Source organism: Enoplosus armatus, chromosome 7 (genome assembly GCF_043641665.1).
Source record: "Enoplosus armatus isolate fEnoArm2 chromosome 7, fEnoArm2.hap1, whole genome shotgun sequence".
Classification (NCBI taxonomy): domain Eukaryota; kingdom Metazoa; phylum Chordata; class Actinopteri; order Centrarchiformes; family Enoplosidae; genus Enoplosus; species Enoplosus armatus.
In genome coordinates, this window is record NC_092186.1 from 14480385 (window position 1) to 14505568 (window position 25184).

A 25184-nucleotide genomic window follows, 5' to 3' on the forward strand; every position below is an offset into this window, starting at 1 on the left:
TCGGCTTTTTTCTCCTCTTCGCATAAACGTACGCTGTCCTCTTTTTTAATGTACCAGTTGATTCCCAAATGAAACCAACGCGACTTGTCAAAACGCAGGTTTGAACACGCTGACCGGTCCAGAGTAGCAGCAGCAGCCACAGCGGAGGAGGAGGAGGAGGAGAAGACGGAGAGACGGCAGCCTCATCATAGGATATTACTCTTATTTATCCTTTTCTCTTCGCTGGAATAACTTTGCGGCTTCGTGTGAGATTCGCCGGTTTGTCAGGAATCTTCTGCTCTAACGGTACAGAGACGTTATATAAGGCGAATAACGGACAGAGATGAGACCGTATGTACATTAACAGCATAGCGGCACAATAATCGCATGTGCTGAAAGGCGACACAAACGCTAGACGTCAAGCTGAGTTCGTTCATGTATGTGTGCTACATCACGTTTTAGGTTAATTTATTCAAGTAGCTAGCTAGCTTGGAAGCGGCAGCCAATGCTGGTCCATTCACTATTGTGCGCGTTTGATTTAAGTTAGCTAGGCGGCTAACCAGGACGCGCCGCTGCCTCTGATGAGCCCGCGTGCGTAGCGGAATGATGATCAGAAGAAACCTCCACCAGACAGGCGCTAATGGCCCACATTAATTGTCAAAAGCCGATTTAATAATTGTTTTGTGTGATTATTAAATACAGCCTCATAGCCGATGTGTGTGGTCAGACCCGGTGGGCCCTGCTATCATTCATAAAACTGTCCTGAACGCGAAGAATGGGCCCATGTCTTAATTTGGAAAACAAAGAATTAGGCTATTGAAGAGGTTAAGCTGGTTAGATAAGCTTGTTTTAGCGTTTTTAGGTGAGCTAGCAAGCTGGTTGACGGATTAGTCACAGTGTCTGGGCTGTACTGCTCCCTGCACTCCCTCCGTCACTCAATTGGAGTATTTTTTTCCGGTTTCCACGTTTTTGTTCTGATTGCGCCGCACCACAATGAGCAGTCACACCGGGGAGGACGCCGGGCCGGTGGAAGTGGAGCCCATGCCGGGATACTTGGACCTCATCACCAGAGCCTCCACGGTAATGCTGGGCGCATGGAGAGACTGTAGTAGTTGCGGTCTGGAGCTCTCCAAACGGACTCTCCTGGATAACGCATACATTACCTGGACCGAAATCGCCCTGTTCTTCTTTTGCGCCTTTTTGTGGACGCAGGTCAGGAGGGGACTGACAGAAAGTCTGTTTCAGGTTGGTGACACACAATCACAACACATACTGATCCCCTCCCAGCTCCCCAAGGTTATTTTATTTACACCCTTAATTAACGGGCTTAGTGGCTCATTCCTCTAATTAGAGCCCCAGCCCTCCAGAAGTGTGGCCTCCGAGCCTCCCATCTCTCAGGAGTTGTTATTGGTGGCACATGCTGAGAGTGAGTATAACAGGTGTTAACAAATATTAGACTCAGTTGTAGTTTTAAGATACAGACAGAAAACACCCTTATCTATACTTGTGTTGGGCAAACATTTCAACGGAACAGGTGTAATAAATAAGAGCTATGAAATTACGAAATTCTGTTAAAAGATTAAAATTTTGGTGAGCAGTCTTTGGTAGAATTTCTCTTGGGCACATAGCTCACATACAGACAGGTACGAGCATTTCATTGCTTTACATTCTGATGAAGTTTGTATTTTATAGTTTAAAAATGCTATATAATGACCCCAGCCAATAAAGTTCCTTTAAGACTAAAACCAGAGAGCTGTATCTTCAGCTAGCATCTTATTCCTTTTGGTGATCTGCTAACAGATTGCAAATATTTTGGTGAATTGTGATTCTTTTTATGTGCTCTCTGAATACAATCCAAACGTACTTTCCATTTTATCCATCTGTAAAATCCTGAAGCTTTTAGATTTCTGTTAGTGGTTTTTAGGTACTTGTTAGGACCTGGCAGCAAGGTCATTAATTGCAATTATGTCAGATTGCAAGTGATGCAGACTTCCTACCGCCCCCTCCCCTCCCCACTGTGTCGCTTTCTCTCTCTCTCTCACGAACAATGCCGAAATTAAGGTAGGGCAATGTGGATAAAGTGTAGTGCATGTAATTTATATATCGCAACATCAAAACATATCATAAAATCAAACATTTTCTGGAAAATCAATCAACTGTTAATGACTACAATAACCAGAAAGGAATGCCTGTTTTTGGCGAATCCAGTAAATAAAATACCTGTCAATTCAAAATGTTTCTTGACATTGATGCAAAAATCATATAAAAATAAAACCACCATCAATCAGTCGTGCTCATTGATTTGCCCACCATGGCCTAGCACACCCTGAGATATTACATGAAGGAATTAAATTAAATGTCTGGAAATCAGACCAACAGACTGTGACACATCAGATACCTGCTGCCGTGGAGTAGAAAATTGTGGCATTCTTTAGTTACCTGTCTCTAAAAGCAGCGTCATTACATTGTTTCTTACCACACCATGTCACTCAGAGGCCCGTTTCACAGGCTATTCTCTGACAGACTGGCCCCATGCCCAGGTCCCCTATATTTCCCTCAACCATCTAAGTCCTGAGTTCCCTTCTCCACAGATAGCCTGGATGTAGCCCACTTCTCATTATTCTGCCATGATCGTGGGTGGGGGTGGAGTTTCTACACGTGGTAGATGCTATGATGATGATGTTGCAGCATTATACTGTAGCTCAGGGCCCCATGTGTGAAGCCAGATGTGGCCTGAGAATGCAAAGAATGAGGCCTGTTCTCCTCTTCACATTATGTATGTGTGTCCCAGCTTGTGACTCATTGACTCCTATAGAACAGTATGGGATGGACCCCCTTTAAGGTCTGGATACTATAGCAGCTGTGAAGGATGAGGTGAGATTTTTAATGTCGGGTGAATTAAGAATAAGTCAGTGTGCCTCCGGTTATTTGGTGCATGTGTAATACCACCTTTACAGTGCTTGTATTAGGGATGAAGAAGATGGGTTCAGTGTTAGGTCAGCCGTGCTGAGCTAATGCAATACGAGTATTGCCGTTATACATCACAAAAGCTGAGGTGGGTTGTCAGAAGAGTACAACTACATCATTTGAGGTCTTATTTGAGCACAGCAAATTGCACAGACCCGAACAAAACAGGAGGTTTTCTCACTTGTTAAGTCGGACACTAAGTAAACCACGATGCATTTAATACCAGTCAGTAATGATGGAATATGTGGTTTTCACAGTGTTGAAGTACACAATTGATATGGGCTCTGATATGTAGTAAAGTGGCTAAGCTGCCATACAGTAGGAGCACAGACAATCATCTGCACACATACTTAATTAGGTTCAGAGCTCACGACACCTCATGGATATTAAATGTTAGCTTAGACATCAGAGGACAAAGCACTGTGTTAACTTATCCTGTTGTGATCACGTGAAGACTATGGTAACGTGATCTGACATGGGAGTAGTGAATGTTCATTCCTCTGACATACGTGAAAACGCCATTTATGAACCTCTAAGAATGATGCGCTGAAGAAATACATATACATCAATGTAACTGTCAATTATAGAGATGGACATTTGTTTGTCAAATCACGGTAAATCTGCTACTATTTTGATGATTGATTAATTGTTTATGCCATTTTTCAAGCAAAAATGTCAAACATTTGACAACTCCAGGTTCTCAAACGTGAGAATTCGCCGCTTTCTTATTTTGTGGTAAATTATTTTGTGGTTTAAACTGTTGCTTGGACAAACAACACATTTGATGACATCATCTTGTACTCTAGGATTTTGGGTATCAATTCATCCAAAAAAAAAGTTAGTTGCAGCCCTAATTTCTTGTCTAAAATCAAGCTCTATTTGCAGAAGTTGCCAGTGAGTTAGAGAACACATCTGCCACTGATGGAGCTGATGGATAAAAATAATTAGTTTCCTGTTTTGTTACTTACATGTTTGAAGAATGAAAGTTGACCCATTTAAAATCTCCACTTACTCTGATCTGCATTCTCCACTGTACAGTCAGATTCTAAATATGAAAGCCATCTGAGTGTTTCTTGAGTTTATGTTTTATTTTTATTTGACTGTTGTATGCTTAGGTTGCTGTGCGCAGCCAAAAGTGGTCACAATATGTAACCTACACAAGTGTGAAACTTATGCATTCTGGTAGAACCCACTCACTGTCGAAAGAGATCAGTTTAATCACATCTAAATACATCAATGATTCAGTGTCCTCAATCTCAATCTGCTAGACACATGGATGCTTGTGTTTATGGTGAATGAACTTGGTCCATTAACAAAGTTGTCCAAAAGCAAGCAAATGAGGTTACAGACCTAGAGGTTGGATGGACCATCTTCTGTCTTTTGTATCTGTCTATGTTAACCAAACGAGGGGAACCAGGTTCTACATGGTACCATCAGTTGACATGTCAGTGAGCATGCTGTTGGGTGAGGTAAGGTGAGTGTGTTGGGGGTGGGGATGACTCCTGTGCACAGTACTGCGTGGTGGAGTGAGTGGTTTTCAGCAGGTTTCACCTTTGGTTCAATGCTTGAGTGTACGAGTTAGAGCAGCACCTATTCAGGTTGAATTAAACACAACTTGTTGTTAAGCCACTTGAGCTGTTACATAAAGATACTACTGTTGTGCATGATAAGCTTCTGACTCATCCATTGGCACTGTTGACATTGGCTTTTTAAGGACACATTTACTTTAAACTAAATAGTAAAGTAAATGTGTCCTTTAAGTTAAGTGTTGAAAAGTTCACCATTTAATTTCTCTGGGAAACGGATTGAGAAATGTTGCTCATGACTTTTTAACTTCACACACACACGTTTGTGAAAGCATGTGCAGGTTTATGTCTCCATTTGCATGATTTAAAAAGGGTGTGTGGTTTATGAGTTGTGCATTGCATTTGTTATGCATGTGTGCTTTTGTGTATGAGTGTGTGAGGTTTCAGATACATACTGCGTGTTTGTGTTTGCATACATTTTGTCAGTCAAAAGCATGCATTTGCAACTTCCCACTATATAACGTCTCAGTAGATGAGAAAGTGGAGACAAATTGATGATAGTGGGTCAGAGAAGAGGAGACGGGGTAAATAAACAGAGAGGGAAGAGAGAGCGAGAGGAAGGAGGGAAGGAATGGAGAAGTGGGCTGAGGGGTTGTGTAGCTGAGGCCAAGCCTGCTGACTCAGCATGCAGCAGCCAATCATTAACGCAATTGCACGTACACCGTCACACATGCATATGTCAGTAAAAGGATATATTCACACACGTATATACAACTTTTGTCCACTACCTGACATTTATACACAGCAGCATCAGAGCATGTATTTTCAAAAAGGCAGCACACTAGCTGCTCAGTATAGACAAAAAAGGGAGGCTGTGGTCAGTTGTTGCAGCAGCAGCAGTTTACAACCTCTCTAATAAATGCCTTTCATAGCCCCTCACACACACACACACACACACACACACTCTGAAGCAGTCACTCAAAGAGCAGAGTAGCAGTGTGCTTGCCAGCTCTGGCCTCGTTGCGGAGCTTATCTCCTTGCGTAGAGCTGAGTAGCACCTCATCCCCTTGCTGTTGTTCTAAATGTGAAAGCTGCCTGAGGTTTGACAAGGTCCCCAACCACAGATCCCGGATCACGTTCCACAAAGCCCCTGCTCATTGCTGTGCATTAGAGCCGCAGAGAGTAACTTGATACTGGATTTGTGGTGAAGGGGAAGTGCTATCCATTCTGCCAAAAGTGCCCACTCAGGTGAAACTTGCTTGTAATGTTGACACTGATTGTGAGCAATTGTTATGAAGTTTTGGTTGTTATTAGTCCCCTCCTCTCCTCCCCTTTCCCCTTCTCAGCTATCTAATTCATCATCACAGCGGTTAAGCGAGCAGCACTTTGGCCATCACCTGACACATGATCTATTGCTCTCTGTGCTTCACTGTGTCATACATCATAAATACAGGGCACTTATGGGTTCACAAAACTGTCAGCCCCACTGTTACCCACACAGAGGTTGTGCTTCAGTTAATCATAATTTGTCACTGTGATAGATGCGGTTATATAAGTCTAATTATATCAATCATATGTGTTTACATTTACATACAGTATTTTTGTGTATGTTTAGAGTATAGCATGTCTTATTTTAGTGCCACAATATGTTCCTAACCTTGAGTGTCTGCAAAAAGTTGAATGTCTGATGGCTTTGTGCACTGATGCTGAGCTGCCTGCAGGGTTGTTCCAACCTGTAATGCACTCAGCATCAAGCTGTCCTGTTCAAATATCCCACTGACGTATTTGGTGGCTTGCCTGTTAAGTTCAGCAGCTGGTTTCCATATACCTGCCTTTTCGAAGCATTTGGACCTGTTATGTGATCTATTTTGACATTTTGTCACATGAAAGCCTCATATCATATGGTTAGATGACATGTTGCAGCATCAGCAAATGTTATTATTTGCTAAGATAGCGGGCAAATAGTTTGGCAAATCACATAAAACTATTAAACCTGTTTCCACACACCTCCTGTCCCTTAGTGCCCTGCTAATTAACACTCACTCCAGACACATGTAGACTCTTATGTAGAGCTGAAACAATTAGTCGATTATTTCATCGAAAGAAAAACAACCAACAGGTATTTTGATAATCGATTGATTATTTCGGTCATTTTTTAATAAAAAATAGTGGAAAAATGCAACACAAAACATGGTTCCTGCCTCTCAAATGTGAGGATTTTCTGCTTTTCGCTGTTTTATATGATTATAAGATTGGATATGTTTGGGTTTTTGGACTGTTGGTTGAAAATTTTTTCACTACTGTTTGACATTTCACAGACTAAACTTCAGTTCAATTCAATTCAATTAATTGATGATGGAAACAATTGTTTGTTATTAGTTAATCGCTATTTAATGAAACAGTTTGTAGAAGACTCTCTCATTCACCATCATTTAGTTTGAACCTGGAGTTGTTTATCAATGATTCCACTGAAGGAAGGAACAGTGGGAAGGGTTGTGCCCTCTTTAACATGGTGAATCACAGCCTAAGCGGCCATATGTACCACCAGCTACAAAGCAGGATCATGAATCAGCTCTGTTTGCTGACTGTGACAGTCAGACTCTCTTCTGGTCAACTGGAATGTGCTGTGAGGCCTTGACCACAGCAGAGCTGCTGTGGCAAGCCTCTCAATCTTTTTCCTCTTCCTCTCTCTTGCTGTCTCACTTACATGCCTCCAGATAGACACAGTGAGCAGGCTGTCATTAGACAAGAACACACTGCCTCTGTAGGCTTCACACTTGGCAGCTGTCTCTCTACTAACAGGGACACTCTATGACAGTGTGTGAGTGCAGTGCTCAGAAGAAAACCAAAGTTCATTTAGTTTGCTCAGTGCGCACATCACACTTTTAGGCCATATTTGTGTGTGTGTGTGTGTGTGTTGCTTTGTATGCTTGTGTGGTTCATTGAAGTCCGCAGGATCACACAGATCTCAGAAGAATTCTTGGGATGCAATTAGATCAGTCTCTCTGTCCAAGTCTTTCTGTGGAGGAGACTGGTACATCCGCATGGACTCACAATCAGAAAGGGTGCACTTCCCTAATCTAAATGTGATCAGAATAGTCGCCCCCCTCTCTCTCCCCTCATCTCACCTCATCTCACCTTTCTTTCTTTTTTCTGTCTTTTCGTCTATCTTTACTCTTGATCTTTTCGCAATTACAGAAGTTCTAACAAAATGACTGTAGCCAAGGTGACTCAGAGAGACTACAGAGACCACACTGTCACCCTTTGAAACCCCCTGAAAGTATTTTGGCAAAGAATGACAAATTTCTTCCAGTGGAGATGATTAATATCTAAAGCCTCCACTCTGTAACGATGTAAGAATTCAGATTCTTTAAAGGTTGGTCTGTTTTGGAGGCAGTGATCAGCCATGACAGACAGTATACAGAGTCTTTAAAATCTGTGAAAGGAAAGTGAAATTAAATTGTGTATTACACTATGACAGTGATTTGGGATTTTTACTGAGGTTTAAAGTGACCTATTTACAAGGCATTCCCAAGGGAGAAATGAATTGTTGGATTATTTAGATTATCAAAGTGAATGAAAGCTAAAATAGATAAAGGATTGTTTGATTAACTGCACAGGTCTATAGTGCTGCTGTGCAGCCATACCACAGGAGCACAGCAGAGTGTGTTTTGCCTTATTCCTTGCTGTAATCCATACCTGAACCAATAACCTAACCTTAATCCAGACATCAAATCATCATTTCAGTCCCAATTAGCATAATGAGGCCTATCTGTAATATCGTAGGTGTAATCAGCAGCCTGAGCTGATGTTCTTTTGTAGAAGATTCTGGCCTGTTCGAGATTTAAACACACACAAGTTGAGTCATGTGGCCTTCTATATAGTATTAGTGATTGATAGGGATGGGAATCAATGGGGATCTCGCAATATGATACTGTATTGAATCTTAAGGTGCTAATTTGATAAATATTGCCTTTCTGTAATATTGTAAATTCTTTGTGGAACTGTTGATGGAAAAACAATAATCAGAAAGAATTTTTCATTATTTTTATTTAAAGATTTATTTTTAACCCAACTCTGTATTTATATATTCCATAATACATCATTAATTCATATGTGTATTATATTTTTGAATTACTAGGATAGACCTTACAGGCAGGTCTGCTAGCCAGATTCATATTATATTATATCATATTATTCAGCTCCATATGGTGTCAAGCCAGACATGTCTTTGTGTGGGTTACACTACAGAAATACTATTTTTACCCTCTTTGAACTGTATATAAGACAATTTCATGACCTAAATAGACCAGGAAATTTTAGTTACAGTCATTAATGTACTATAAACATCTCTAAATAGAAAATAATTGTATGTCATCAAATGGATTTTCTCTAGCAGCCAACACTGCTGTCTCTCTATGAATGTGTGTTTTAAGATGTAGATTATCTGTGGGTGGATATTTATGGTGAGTTCATGAACCACTGCTTGTTGATGCACACATAGATTGGCCTGTTGCAGACACACATACACACTCATACACACTATTATCAGTCCTCATTCTCCCTGTGTTGCCAGTGGCATGGACAGTGCATTATGAATGACAGCCATATGTCTTCTGGCTGTCAGCCTCGACAGGGAGCAGCTTGAGTGAATATCTTAACACTTTGCTGAGACTGTACCTTTATGTCTCTTATTTACTCACTCTCTTTTTGTTGCTTTAACCATTCCAGAAATATGAGGATTTGAAATTGTATTCACATAGAGGTGTTGTTCCTTCTGCAGTGTGGAGGGATATATAATGGCAGAGACAGAGGCAGTGCTATAATTATTATATACTCTTCAGCATGGTAGTCATCAGACAGAAGTAAAAACCATATGACCACATCACAAGCTTGATGTTCTCTGCTCACAGCAAAATGAAAAGACATGGATGTACAACTGCATCAAATAAAGAGCTTACTGTATGCTACTTATTTGCCACAGTGTGTGTGTGTGTGTGTGTGTGTGTGTGTGTGTGTGTGTGTGCGCAGCTTTAGACTATTTCTGTTGTGTGTGGAAATGTAAGAGGGTTGGAAAATAATGTCCCATTTGTCTCTGCGGACAAATGTACCATCTTCAGCCAAAATATAACAGCATATTGCATGATACATTTTCTAATTAGCTCAAGACACTCGTGTTGATTCATGTTGCTATCATGTTAGAATCAGTTTTTATCAAATGTGAATGAGGTGGATCCCAGCTAGCTTTTCTTGCGGTGGTCTCTCCTGCGCTATGCTAGGTAGCTTTAGCCTTTCTGATTATTACTGTAGCCCAACTAAGTAATGTGTACTCCCGTTTTCTGACTGGTTTATAAAGCAATAATACAGTGTAGACTCCAGAATGAAAAGACACATAAAAATTGGTCGACATCAAGACCCAGCAGTGTGGGTCCTGTGAATGTGTGTGTTCACTGCATTATGTGAAGAAACACCATTGTTTAGCCACAGAAAACGAAGACAAAGGAATGAAGAAATAACGAAAGTTATATTTCACATCACTAGAGAGTATAATCAAATATGGTGAGCTGAAGAGGCTGTTATGTCATTGTGTACTACACATTATAAAACTGTGGTAGATGAGGACCAGTGTGATCACCTCACCGTTCTCTGTGTTATTCTTAGGCAGATGTGAACATGTGCAGCTGTGTAAATGTTAGGAGGACTGATATTACCCTATTTATTTGATATTTTTGCCCTTAAACCCTACTTTTATAGTAGTCTTGACAAACCTAGACAGAATGTAAACGCATTATAGTAACCCTCCTCAAAAACTAGGACACAATGAGCAAACTTGCTGTGATATTATTAAGAAAACTTAATGTCGATTCATAACTATGTAATAGTAGTATGGTACATGAATATATGTTTTAGCTTAATCTTTTTGCTGTGAAGGCCATGTTCATTTTCTTTGATGCTCAAAGAGTTAATTGGTGCCTCCACTGGGATCAACTAATAGGTTCAACCTGCTCCTAACAGGTGAACCTGCTCCCTCTCTCAGTCTCACTCACACACACAAATTGTGACGCATATGTGCTGGGAAATCATGCATGCCCACACAAACAAGACAGAAAGGCTTCAAAGCCTTTCCGTATTTGAATGTACCGGTACTTAATGTATTTATACAGCAGGAACTGAAACCATTGCTGCCCTTGCTGTGAGAGCCAGATGAAATCATGTAAGTGTGTATGATAGTTGCGTTTGCCAAACCAACCAACTTATAACAGATTCAAGACTTGTGATTTATAGTATTAAAGCTGTAATTCAAGTAATCAAATTCATGGCTTTAAGACTTTTCATGATCTGAAAAACACCTTGAACTTGTTGAATAGTTGCTAGATTTTTCACTAGTTATTTTTGAAAAAGAAAGTCAGCAGGGGTCCTGAAAATGTGTGTAATCTGGACTGTGATGGTCAGATGGCTCCAATGCGCCAATGTTAGTCAGACACCACCCCAGACACCTGCTGCAGACTGTCAGTCATAAGTTGTGGTCATTTACTCACTCATGGATGCTAGATGGGTGCTCCTCCAGTCACGTACTTGTGTGCAAATGAGTTAACTCTGTGGCGGCGGTGCCTTGTCTAATCGTGTGTTTTTAATCAAATATTCAGCCAGCCTGTCGGTATGTAATATGAGTTTTCCTGGTGGACCAGCAGTTCAACAACATTCTTCAACAAGAAAGACAAAAAACATCTTGTGCTGTTTGATCCTGAATTAGTCTGGTAGTCTGTTCTTTTTTTTGGAATAGAAAGAACTGTTGTCCCTCAAGGTTCATATGATTGGGCTCATTTCTAATTTATCTTTCTGTCCTTGCAAACTTCACTACGGTGCATTTCATCTTTCATTTACCAAGCTGTCGGACTGCGCACAGTGTGACCATGTCAGACTAACAGCTGAACATCTGTTGCTTTCAGGTGCTTGTTGAAAAAAGACTCAAAGAACTCAAAGCTTGACCCAAAGATATCATATACGTATCATCTCATATATAAAATAGAAACCTCCACCACATAACAATTAAGTACTCATATGCAGTGGTGAGAACACAGAAGCTTAAATCTGATGACAAAGAACATCTGTGGCTATGAGCTAGTGTACAGAAAGACGGCCTATAAATCATTCACCTGCTGCTGTATAGATACATGAGATATATTTCAATAAAACAACAGGTTTTAAATCATCTAGTACCTTGATCTGTATAGAGTGTTTCTGTGTGCATACATGTGTGTTCCGTCTAAATGTGATTAGATTAGTGACTTTTCTCCCTCATATTCCTCTTTGATCATGGTGAGCTGATCAGACGACCTCACAGAATGTATTTTATCTGTTAGTCCATTTCTTTTTATTCAGTATCCTGCATACTCATCTCCCAGCACGCTTCACTGTCTGCCGTCAGCCGCTTCCAGTGAGTGGGCAGGATATGGATGTGAAGGGGTCAGGCCATTACCCAACATTAGTGACCTGGAGAGGTTAGGACAGGGAGACTAAGGAAGGACAGCCAATACCCATTTGGAAACATGGGGAGAGAGAGGAGGAGGGTATGACATGTGACAAGGCTGGAATCAAATCATTGACGTTGTGATAATGTGGTATGCGCCTATATCGTGCCCCACACTTAAACACTTCTTGATGTGACTTCACTCCCACATTACCTTTACTTTTATCACACAGATAGCAACCTCACTGTCTTCTGGACTGTGGAAATGTGATAAAGCCCTCTGCTGTGTTACGATGTTAATAATGCAAAGACGTCCATGTTGCTGCTTCACATTAAATAGTGACAGAAAATGGGGGAGGCTGGATGAGACCAATGCTGCTGTACGTTGTTTTAAGTGTAATAACTTTTAAATACACATAATTAGATCAATGTGAAAATGTTAACTGCTCCAAGCAACCACTACCACAGCCGCCCTGTTAGCTGAAAAAGGACATTGACATTGCTACGGATTGGTTAGGGGACAATACAACAAAATAACCCCCTCCTCCCAAACAAGATATCGGCTAGCTCGACCACAATGTCAGTGTGAATGAATGAAGTGAAACAAAATGGCAATTTAGTTTGATTGTAAGGCTATTAAACCTCAATTATCTACAGTTGACAGAAAGATTTTAGCACCATTTCTTGGTCAATTAACAATCAAGTAAAGTATTAAATATTGTTGTAATACATGTTACCTGCAAAGAGGTGCCTAAAACCTCCAAAACATCATTGAGACAAGGTACATTTACCATGTCATTCAACAATATAGCAATTCAGCAAAGGAAGAAGTTTCTGGATTCTTCTGCTCCGTCTGAGGCAAGAGCTTTATACCCACTGACAGCTGGCCGCTCATCACCTTGTTAAGAACAAAGCGGGAGATTGGGTGGGGAGGTGAGATCATTTTCTCTTTATAGAGGCAGATATTCTGTTTGGGGTGAGGTAGAACAGATGTATGAGGGGGGGATATAGGATGTGAGGAAAATGGCAGGCTAACCTACTTAGAGCACCAGAAAAGTCTAGAAGACACCTCAAATAGCGTATAAATTGTTAATCACAGATAAATAGGCTACATTTACTTACTACATATGTAAATATAGTTTAAAACGCTGGCCGTCTATCGGATTAGCCTTCGTAAATCCTGTTTGACCAGTCTAGAAGAAAAGACGGAGGGAATCCATGACAGAACTGGGTTTAAAAGTGACACTGAGACGGAGAGAGTGACGTCAGATTAACCAGAGAGATCGAAGCCAGCCAGAGCTAAAGGAATGAAAGAGAGGGTGAATGAGAGTGTGAGCCTTATTGAACAAATCCACATATGAGCTAGCATCCTGACTCACTGGCCCAGTTTACCTTCTTATGCAACAGGCCAGTGGAGTCCATTCACCCTCTTTCCTCTCTCATCACTTGCTTCCAGGAAGGGTAGAGGGGGGAGTGGGTGGGGGACTGAGAACTTTCAGAGAGTGGAGGGTGAAAGGGAGGGCAATGGGGTGCAGCTGCAGATGAGCAGGGGAATAGAGGGGGGAAAGGACGGATGAGGGAGGAAGAGGGATGGAGGGAGTTTTCAGCCACACGGGGGCTTTGCCAGTATCCCTGCATAGTTGCTAAGGGAACCACTTATTTGTCGTCAAGTCTCTTTCACACTGACTCTTTTCCTTTCATACACTTTGCCTCTGTAATCTCCTTTCCTCCTTATGTTTTAAGGCTGCTTCTCTCTCTCTTTAGTGAGGACAAGCGGACATTGAAATGAAATCCAGTGATGCCGCAAGCTAGAGAACGAGTTCAGAAAGAGTCTGTCTGAGAGAGAGAGAGAGAGAGAGGAAGAGAGAGGGGGGAGCTGTTGAATGGTTGCAGGTCCCAGCTGAGTAATTCAAGGCCCTGTCATTTATCCGACAGAGGACGAGTGGATTATCTCCGTGTCCTTGACCCACTATACCCCCACTCTGTAGGCTGGCATAGAAAACTAAAGGGTAGATAGATAGAGTGGGTGGAGAGGACCCAGTGTGGTGGTGGGTTGGCTGGCACAGCGAGACAAGAATGGAGCCATTGGCAGGCTGTTACATAATCTCTCAGATCTGCATTTGAAACAAAGATTTTGTCCCTGCTGTGTGGTTTTGGTCACTTAAAGGCCGGGACCAGAATATAGAGAGACCACCTCTGTCCAAAATTAGTCAGGAGGCAAAAACATCACATTTTCCTGCCAATAGAAATTTCTGCTTTTTTACCTGCAGTAATGGGCTTCAGACAGATTTGGGGTTTATTTACTCTTAAAATATGTTGCAAGGGTTTAAACACTGAAACTGAATGTACAGGAAACTTTGCTCTATAGTGATGCTGGGTGATAATCCAGACACAGTACTACATTAAAAAATGCATGGGACTGCTTTGGTGGGGGTGTGTTGCTACAGATACTGGCTGGAAGAGGATATATGATCCAGGAAGTCCAGTTTGAGTAATAGATCCATGAGTTTGAAAGCTTATCAGATGCCAAAAGACTGCATAGCGGTTTATGTTACTTTGAGGAAGGGTTTCACAAAAGTCATTATGACTTATTGTTATATTGTCAAATAAAATTAAATGCATATTCAAAAATACCTTTTTGATTGCCCAATATAATTTCAATGTGTCGTTTATTTCTGTTAAGTTATGTTTTTTACACATTGGTCTGAACAGGTAAACAGTCCTTTCCTCCATCGGTAACTGTAACCATACCGACATGTAGTAATGACCAAAAGTGGTGACAACCTGTGCTCTGGGTTTAGCATTTCAGTTTTAATTTAACACTCGAAGAAAGCAGTGTTATTCCTCTACTTTGCAAAGTACCAGCACGGTAAATGTTCCACAAACAAAGACGTTGTCTCGTGCAGTTCCAGTACAATCTGCAGAAATACACCACATTAAATGTCTCTACCTAGATGAAAACTCCACATCACCACTTTGGTTTTAAATGTGGCTGACACGCTTTCATGAGCAAACTGTGTCACTACTCACATGAGTTTAGTTGCAACGTGAACGAAGCCACATAACACTGTAGATGACACAGAGGAAATGACATGGAAGAAACAATGGAAAAGGTGTTACAGAAGGAAGCAGGACAGAGTGAAACAGTGTAGAAGAATATGAAGGTAAATAGACCAGATGGGATGTGGATATGGAAGCATTAGTAAGAGATGTACCAGCAGTGAGGCAGCAGTAATGGTGATGTGAGCTGCAGAGGCACGGCTGGTGTTTGCAGTAACCTGTGTTAGCCACTAGTGTGTTTCAGCCTTTGAGAGTGTGCATGAGTGTGTGTAGGCTTATGTTTTTTGTGTATCGGAGGGGGTGATGTGGTGGAAGACTGGGGGGGTATGCTGTGTACTGACAGCTGGCTTCTATAAATAAATGTCGCAGGCAGGGGGGAGACGCAGGGGTGGAGAGAGAAAGAACGAGGGAGCTGGGACAAATAAAGAGGAAGGAGGGGGAGAGCACTGAGGGAGGATGGGAGTGCTGATAAAGAGGGACTGATACAGATGTACTGAGAGACTTAAAAGAATGTGTTGAGTGTCCTGTGCTCCGGTCATGACTTACTGAACACACACCACATGTCGCCACTGTCTCAGCCAATCAGCAGCCCCCGGGTGGGATCATGTCCCCCCTGGGATGATGCCATCTTTTTCTATGTGTGTCTCGACCGAGGGCCACAAAGTCTGTTGCTGTTAACATTTTATCTCACATCAGTGTTGCCCCGTCAGCTTCCTTCCCTGTTTTGTTTTGACTCTCTCGTGTGTGTGATGCAGGAACTCCAACAGCAGACAAAGAGACAGAAACAAAGAAAGAGAAAGAAAGAAAAAAATAATGAAGAGACAGGAGGCTGACAGGAAAAATATCAGAAAGAAATAGTTTTATGATTGTGATTGTGACTTTCTAAGACCTCATGGTTTACATTTAGCCACAGCGACGCTCCCTCCATTAATTTGTCATGTAATCGGTCACTGAGCCTTGGCGGATCATGTCCTGTAGACGAGCTGCTTGGTAACAACTGAACGAGACGTACTGTATCACTGACACCGGCAACTTTCACTCTCCTGCCTCCTGTTACACAATTTCATTGCCTTCCAAAGTGGCGTGTGTGTGTGTGTGTGTGTGTGTGTGTGTGTGTGTGTGTGTGTGTGTGTGTGTTGCTTTCTGTTTATGAGGCAGTGAGCTGGGTTTGGTTTCCTGTCTTGGCACAGCTATGAAACACTGAACACCTGCTTGTCTTACTGCTTAACTGATGTACCTGTCTTACCCATTTTACATGTTAGTTTTATTTCCCCAATTCTTTAAAATGAATGATTATGATTTTTTTGCAGTCACAACAGAGATAGAGCCTGAGGAGAGACTGAAAAGGGGAGATAAAAAGTGGGGAAGAGTCAGTAAAATTAGGGAGGGGAAGGAGGAAGATAACATGGCCCCATGGTAGGTGGGGTCATGTTAACAGGCTACATCAGGATGTCAGGAACTCTCTGCCTGACTTCCTCTGTTTCTGCTTGCATAGCAAACCATAAGCAGACGTGTGAAAGACACATTTTTCTGTGGGTCACGTGCTTGTAATGTACTAAAGCTTACTGATGATGGTGCGTGTGCACATGTGTGTCAGGAAGAGAACGGCATACAGAGAAGAAGGCAGCGCATGTGTCATTGTTACTTCAGTTCAATACTTCTATGTAACATGTAACAGTCATCTGTTGTATCTGTAATCTAGCATCTAAACAACATCCTGACACTGTCAGCAGCACTGGCAACAGGCCGACAGTGGGTCATGTTACACTTTATATATCAACATCTCAATATGAAACACTATGTAAATGAACAATCGTCTGAGGTTTATTGTGAAATACCTCTAAAGTCTCCAAACTATCGACTTGATTTAGCTTCTCTCATGCAAGAATATGCCATTATTGGTTTGAACTTTTGTGTGTATCAGTATAGTTTTATAGTTAGTTATAGTTTTATAAGTTTTTTCTGACATTTTTTTAAATACTGCCATGTTAGCTGTCTTGTTTAGTTTACACTATGTCTTTAATGTTCAGTGATGAATTTGTTTAAATAAAGATTCAACGTTCACTCTCTTGTATTCATTCTTACTTACATTTAGGCCCATTACTTTTCTGCAGCCAGCGTTTATTAGGTCAGAAAAATGTGCCTAGAGTTGTTGCAACAGTTACAATCCCTCTAAAAAACAAACATCTGTGGTCCATCCGGCCAAAATCCTCCCCGTGATTTCTCTCTAAATGTCCCTGCTCAGTCTTCCTGTCATAAGACGTCATTTAATTTTATTAGCCTTTACATCATGGAACAACATCAACGGTTTATTTACAATAAACAAATGCAACCAAATGGCTTCATCTCTGCTTAGAAGCCTCAACAGTGCATTAAGAGAATTGTTTGCTTCACCACACATATTGAATTGAGAGCCTTGTGTAAAAGAACACCATCTAAATTAATCAGTCATTGTGTCCTGAAGGCCTCCCAGCAGCTCACCCAGTTGCATGCCTAAAGAAGCAGCTAAATTCATTCTGAGTGCGACTTCCACACACTTCCTCTGTCTGACTGTGCTTCCTCTCTTTTGCTCTGTCCCCACAGCCTCTAGCACAGTGGTGCAGGCTGCTGCCCAAAGATGCCGCCAAGATGCCGGAGAGCGCGTGGAAGCTGGTCTTCTACACCATGTCGTGGTCGTACACCACCTACCTGCTCTTCTTCAGCTCCTACTCCTTTTTCCATGACCCGCCCTCTGTCTTCTACAGTAAGACAACACAAAAGTGTGAACAGATAATGTCATTTATTTAGCAGTTCATGCACCCGTCATCTTTGGGATCTGTTAATTGAATGACTTGACTCTTCTTCTGGCCTATCTGAATTTACTCAGTTTAATTCCTTTTCACTGTTTGAAGCTGGTCTATATAAGATAAATGTTGACCTTTAGAAAAAGTGTGTTTTATATTACTGTAACTGAACCAGTTTCTTACCTAACCTCTCAGGGTAGATAAGGAGCTGAAGTCATTTTAGTCTGAAACAGCAGGCAGCATGGTCTAATCCTATCGAGACTCTGAGGGGGTAAAATGCCACTTTGAGTATTCAAATAGAGAGATATTTATGGCAGTGCATACAGGATATGCAGCCTGGTGGGTTCATACATATTCTGATGACTCTTCCCTCTTATTTAATCATCAGTGCTGCTGTTATTGATACAAAACCGCACAACTTTTATTCACTAGGTTCATTATTACCATTGGCCCAACATTACAAGTAGAAAGTTCAAGTTATGTTCTTTTTATAGCCATCAAAAGGACTATAAGGATTATATAACAACAATCCATATGAGAGCAAAGTTTTATAATTGAATACATTAAGTTTTGAATCAACATTTGAAAGAAATGATCTGCATAATTGTACCTAATAGTCATGAGTGAGAACTTGTGTGTTGATATCACTGCTAATGGAGGATAGATGTGTAATGGGGAATCCACTCATAATCCAGAGATGTCTTTTATAGTCTCTCTGTCTCTTCCATCAGACACGGAGGTGTCAGGGCTCCGATCCAACTCCATTGCTCTGAGTGGAGCAAGCAAAGGCTGGTTGACAGCGCCAGGTTCATCTTTAATAGCTGCATCACTTCTAATAGCTGTCAGCCTGAGACGTGTACAGAGGCAGTGTGATGTGGCTGGACTGTTAGGGAGGGAGGGAGAATAGAGAGAGATGTGAAGCTAAAAAGAGACCTTAAGAATTTGTAACACAGTGGCAGACGAGAAGGAGGGGCAGAGTTTCTTTATTCTGAAGAAAAAAAAGAGAAGAAGAAAAAAGCATCAGTCTCCGGGAGAGAAAAAAAAGGCTCCAGTTCCCATGCCTCCCCTTGGCAGCTCTTCTGTTGTGATCCATCTAGCAGGCTTCTTCTCAATGTTTAATGATGGAAGGTCCAATCAATAAACATTACTCAAGGCCCGAACGTAACCCCATCCCACCCGAGACAAACCGTACTCAAACATCGGAGGAGAAAGTTTCCGTCCAACATCTGATAGGTTTCAGAGACATGAGCTTGCCCAGTAGTCTTAACGTGCATTTGGCCTGTTTTGCCTGTGGTACTTTAGAAACCCTCTCTAATTCTCATGAGGTTAAACCTGATCCCTTTAGCCTCCTCCCCATACCAACTACCCCAGCTGACCCTTCACGTCTGGTGTCCCCCCAGAAGTCACTGTATATATCTCAGTATCTGGAGATAGAATGTAGACTGTATTTGTGTCCAAATGGGTGCATGTTTGTATTTAACAATGATCTGCTCTACATACAACATATTCATCATCTACACAATCCTCTATTACTTCTCTTTGGACCTTTATCATGTGGCTCATTAGTTGTATGTCTTCAAATTAAAGATTTTAAAATTAAAGCTTGGACAAACCTAAAAGTGTAAATGGTAATGCAGGAGGCAAATATTTATTTCAATTTATTGACTCATCATTAAACCACAGAATAATGAAAGAAAATAATTGGCACACTTAACATTTAATGATTTTATCACTTAAGTAGTTTTTTTAGGTTGTAACAGTTAAATGTAAATTTATTCGCCTTAAAGATTATATGATTAACCATTTAAAAAGTATGTTTTTTCTATAGCCTCCAGTCATTTCTAATCTGATATTTGTTAGAAACAGTTGCTGAATTACCCTTAACTAAGTATCCAGATCTCCTGTTTTTAAAAGTTGTTCCCAATGTTTGAGAGTTTTGAGAGACAATGAGTCGTGTTGTCTCAACACTTGCTGACAGATACGTGCCTCCTCCACTCACCGCAGTGAGCCTGAAGTTGGCAGTTGCCTGTTTCTGTGATAGTTGATGATACAATCACCCTCTGTTTTATTGTGTGAGCAAGAGTCTGAGACCCCCAACAAGCGAACAGATAACAAGAAAAAAAGATAATGCAATTACAAGACATACGAGAAAGCCTCAGGGAGTGTAGACCACAACCCTCTAAATTTATATAATACAGATTTTTTATTTCTAATCTGGATTTGTATCAATATTCATATATTGATAGCAAATTATGGTGATTGGCTGATCATAATTTTTGGAGAGTACTATGTACATGGATGACTTCAGAGTTACAGTTGCTGTAAGGTCACTTTGAGTTATTCAGGCTATTTAAATGCATCATGTTGCTGTAGTGCCACCTACAGACAGAATGCCATCAAATTTATGGCTACAATAAAAAAGTTAAATGTTAAGTAAATGTTATATATGTTATATAAATTCTCCTACAAACCTCAGCTTTTGATGTATCCTGCTAACAAACAGACAGACAAAGAAACATGAATGAAAACATTACCTATTTGGTGATGTAATTAAACAAAAAGTAAGACTGTACTTACTGTAGTCTATGCATGTCTGAAGTAAAAGGCCTTCTGGTCCAAACAGTGCAAAACAAATGTTGTCATTTACCTCCTTCATTCATCCTCATCATCACTAAAATTGAAGGAAGTTAGTGAGTTGATTTTAGAGTAAACTCCTTACTGTGCTCTCAGTGTGTATCAGGCCGTAGCTTCTCCTCACATTTCCTTCCTGTTTCTCCAGACTGGAAGAGTGGTATGTCAGTGCCTATAGACATCGCCATCGCCTACCTGATCCAGGGCAGCTTCTACGGCCACTCCATCTATGCTACAGTCTACATGGACGCATGGAGGAAGGACTCTGCCGTCATGGTGGTGCACCACATCATCACGCTGGCACTCATTAGCTTCTCCTACGCCTTCAGGTATTTTTGTGTAATTCAATGGTGCGCCTGTTAAGGACAGAAAAATATGGACAGTAATTTTGACCCTTATGGTGGAAATGAAACTGTTCATCACATAAACAAAGAAAGGTATTCCGTCTGATAGTGACGACGCAAATAAAGTGATTTTACAGAAAAGGGGAGCCATGGTTTGAAATGCTCCCGCAGGTTTCATTTTTGTAATCAAATTGAAAATGAAATAAATATTTTTTTGGACCTGGGAATTGAGACAGAAACATACCTCCAAAATAAACTGCATCACATTTTATCTTTCTTTTGCTGACTGTGCAATATCCTACTTAAAATTACAGTTTTACCATACATGTTTTAGAAAGGTTGCTGGTTTGATTCTTAACGCAGTGGACAAAACTTACATTGACAGACGCCTACTTGTATCAGACTTGTATTAATTAATATTAATATACACATACTGTACTGTATGTTCCCCTCAGATACCACAATGTGGGGATCCTGGTGTTGTTCCTCCACGACATCAATGACATCCAGCTGGAGTTCACCAAGCTCAACATCTATCTGAAGTCCAGAGGAGGAGGCTATCACCTGCTCAACGACGTGCTGTCTAACATGGGCTCTGTCAGCTTCAGCATCACCTGGTGAGGCTCAACAAACACACTCACATTAATTTGCTGTCTCCCCTCGTCTCCTCTTGTCCCATTTGTTCTCCGTCACAGTTGAATGTGTTGTACTGTTTTCTTGACAGCTTCATAATGTTTCTGTCTGGTTCTTATTCACTCATGGAGATACTGAAGATGAATAATATTTCTATTTCTGGTGTCTATTGTGTTTCCGCCTCCATCTCAGGTTCTGGTTCCGTCTCTACTGGTTCCCTCTCAAAGTGCTGTACGCCACCTGTGTGTCCAGCCTCCAGTCCGTCCCCAGCATCCCCTTCTACTTCTTCTTTAACGCTCTTCTCCTGGCGCTGCTGCTCATGAACATCTACTGGTTCTTGGTGAGGACACAGGTTTTTTATTCAAACCAAATCAAATGTTTTATTTGTCGAAAACTGCCACAACAATGACACAACCTGATCTCTTTCCTCTTTTCCTCCGCTGGTCACGCGCAGTTCATCGTGGTTTTTGTGGTGAAGGTGTTAAAGATGAAGGAGGTGAACGACGTCAGGGAGTACGAGGACGAGGACGGCAGCAAGGCGGTAGCGGGCCTGCTCAGAGACCCTCAGGCAGAAAACAACCATGATGATGCTGGACATCACGTCTCTGCCCAGGGGTGAGCTGCACCAACACACCCTGTCATTTCTTTAATCTGACAGAGGCCTCAGCTCAGGGTGGAAAAATACCACCAGACAACTGCTGGCACATTTTCACTGTAACTGTTGAGTTTGTTTGTACCAGCAGAGGGTTTGGCAGGAAACCAAACCAACAGTTTAAGGTGCTATTTGTAGAATTTCCACATCAATAAATCATTAGTTTTAAGACAGCAACTAGTGTAAAGAGGAGGCCTGTTGCAGTCTAACAGTGTTAAGTTCTAACATTAATGGCTACAAGACAGAACGGGGCTATTCCAAAGTAAATATTTCATGAACACATTTTAAAGTTCATTTAAAATGCTTGAGAAAATAAATGTTAACACACACACACAGCCAGATATATTGTAAAATTCAGAGTATTCTACAGCCGTGGCAGCAGCTCTGTGAGACTGTAGTTTGGCACAGCAGTGCTTTGAGCTAAATGCTAACATCAGCATGCTAACATGCTCACAATGACAATGCTAACATGCTGATGTTTAGCAGGTGTAATGTTTACCATGTTCACCATCATAGTTTAGTGTGTTAGCATGCTAACATTTGCTGATTAGCACTGAACAAAACGTACAACTGAGGCTGATGGGAATAATATTAGCTGCTAGCTTGGCTAATAAATATTTCTCAGTATAAATATAGTTTAATGACATCATCATCAATTTGCCAGCATAGGATCTGTATATCTAAAAATAATAAACACACAAAAACACAAAAATATAAACGTGCTTACAAAGATAGAATTGATTATCAGTACCACTGCCATGAGTTTGATATGTCTTAATCATGGCCTCATAGCCGATGGACAAACAAGTCACTGTAGTTATTGTATAATTATTATGCCTCAATAAGAGAAGATTGAGCATAATAATATTTACAGATTTACAGATTGTTTGTTTTAATCTATGGAGCTTTTATATACTGCCATAGAAGCCAACGTATTGCGCAATAGTGGCCTCCTCCAGTGTAAATGCAACAGTGGGCTTTAAACAAGAAAATGCTAACTTGACTAAAACCAAAGTATATCTGCTTGTGTCTTTATCTGAAGTGATGGATTCATCTGTCTTTATCTGAGGAGCTGCCTGTTGTGTGTACCTCTGTCCTCTGCTGCTGATTGTCTTGGTAGCCTTTGACCACTGACACTCTGAAGACCCTGAAAGTGCAGTTGTTTCTCACTTTCATATTAATTTAGAATGTCCACAGATAAAACTGATGCTGTCTAAGTTAAGGTTAAGACTTTATTCATATTTGCACTCTCTCCTGTCCTGAAGGCAGATGTACAGTAGATGCCCACTGAGCTTGTGTAACTAGCCCTCACACGTAGATAGGATCAAAGAGCCTGAGACCATATGGAGATGTGATTATGTGGCACTCCTTATCTGCCTGGCCTTGAACCCTGCAGATATCCTCTCTGCCTGCTAATGCCTCACATCTGCTGATCACCTCACCTGACAAGCTTATTCTCTCCCTCTCAGTCCCGTCCTGTCTGAGACTCCCTCGCAGTTTCAGTTCCCTGACCCTCTGTTGTGTCTCTCTTTGCAGGAAGCACGTGCAGAACGGGACCACCAAGGACAAGCATCTATAACAGGCTCTCCGTCGCCACCACCTGGCACTAGGCTACAAGTACAAGCAAGACAAGACGCCCTCCTTGGACGGCTCACGCTAATAAAAAAAAAAAAAACGTGGCTGAAGGGAAGAGCATCACAAAAAGTAAAGGAAGGAAAATAGCTTAAGTTAGGCCGGGTTTTACTCTTTTTATTTGTTTTAGAACATTTCATTTCATCATTGTCATTTTGTTCTGTTTTTATTAGAGCACTGTGAATGTTATTTCAGGTGACTTTTTTGTCTTATTGTTGCTTTACATTTGATAGATTCAGTAGAAGCAGGTTGAGTGAGACTGTGACTGTCACGTACGGCAGCACAGGGTGTCGTAATCATCACCATCACCCTGAAGAGCGACGCAGCACCCAGACAAGGAAAAGGTTTAGGGCCGGTAGTGGTTCTGTAGACATTTAGACCTACAGGAACCTTTAGTGACCTGGTAAACTGTCGGCATCAGTAATATGCTAATTAATTGCCTTCATGTTTCCGAATGAATTTCTTTCCTCTGTTGCTCCATTCAACCTCCGTCCATCCTCAGAGAAAAGGCTAAAAAAACATGATTCAAAAAACATTACGTTGTTCTCATGGAGAGCTTGCCTGGCATTGTCTGGTGCTGTTTCACCACATGTATTGATTTTCATATCATTGCACAAGTCAGTGGTGGCGAGAGCACAGCTATGGCCCCTTGCGTCCATTAGTTTGAATTAAAAAGCCACATCGATGTGTGTAGATGTGTGCATGTGTTAGGTGTTTCAGGATGTGGAGAGCAAGGATGTAGCTGAATCTTTTAAACACAAAAACCCTTTGTTTCACAACATTTCACCTCTCAGATTTATTTCTTTTGACATTTTATCTCTTGTACTGATGATCAACAGGCATTGGAAATATTCACTTGGCATTCTTGTAAAGAAAAAGCTTTTTTTTTTTTGTCTTTCCTCTTGTGTGTTTTGAAAAAGCATCTGTTGCTGCACTGACATGAAGGCATACAAGCTGATTGCTGGTTTAATGACAGCAAATAGCTAGAATTGATTGACTGAATTTCAGCATCATCCTCATGGCTTAATTTGTTTAAACAATATGAATTTTAATAACATCTATGACCAGTTCGTGGGTGGTGGCGGCTATCAAGGTTCACAGAACAAATTGAAACAATAGCCCAGAACGTGTGTAAAGCTAAAAATCAGTATGATTAAAACATTATGTATGCACAAATTATGGTATCCAGGAATGCATGACATCGAATGATTTTGGAAATATGCTATGTAATCATAATGTCTTTATTAATGTCTAAAACTCATCCTAAAAGCAATCATTTTGGGGCAGCAGTGAACCACTGAACACACATACAAACCAGTGTGTGACAAACCTTCATGTAGCATTCTAATGTGGGTATTTTAGATGTATCTCAGACACACTTTAAGATGTGTGAAGGAATGAGATTAAAGTCTATTTTGTCTCAGAAATCCCACATTTTCAACATTTTGAATGTCATCTGAAATGGTAATGAATTAATTTAATTAAAAAACAGTGAAAGGGACCTAT

At 41.0% G+C, this 25184-nt stretch overlaps 1 protein-coding gene across 1 annotated transcript; it reads left to right on the plus strand.

The window, feature by feature from the left end:
• The first annotated feature begins 972 nt into the window (after positions 1-972).
• Positions 973-23625, plus strand: cers1 (ceramide synthase 1). Its single transcript, XM_070909480.1, has 7 exons — positions 973-1224; positions 17587-17746; positions 20566-20746; positions 21217-21378; positions 21587-21734; positions 21849-22009; positions 23583-23625. The coding sequence occupies exons 1-7, from the start codon at positions 973-975 to the stop codon at positions 23623-23625; spliced, it is 1107 nt and encodes a 368-aa protein (XP_070765581.1).
• Positions 23626-25184: the final 1559 nt, after the last annotated feature.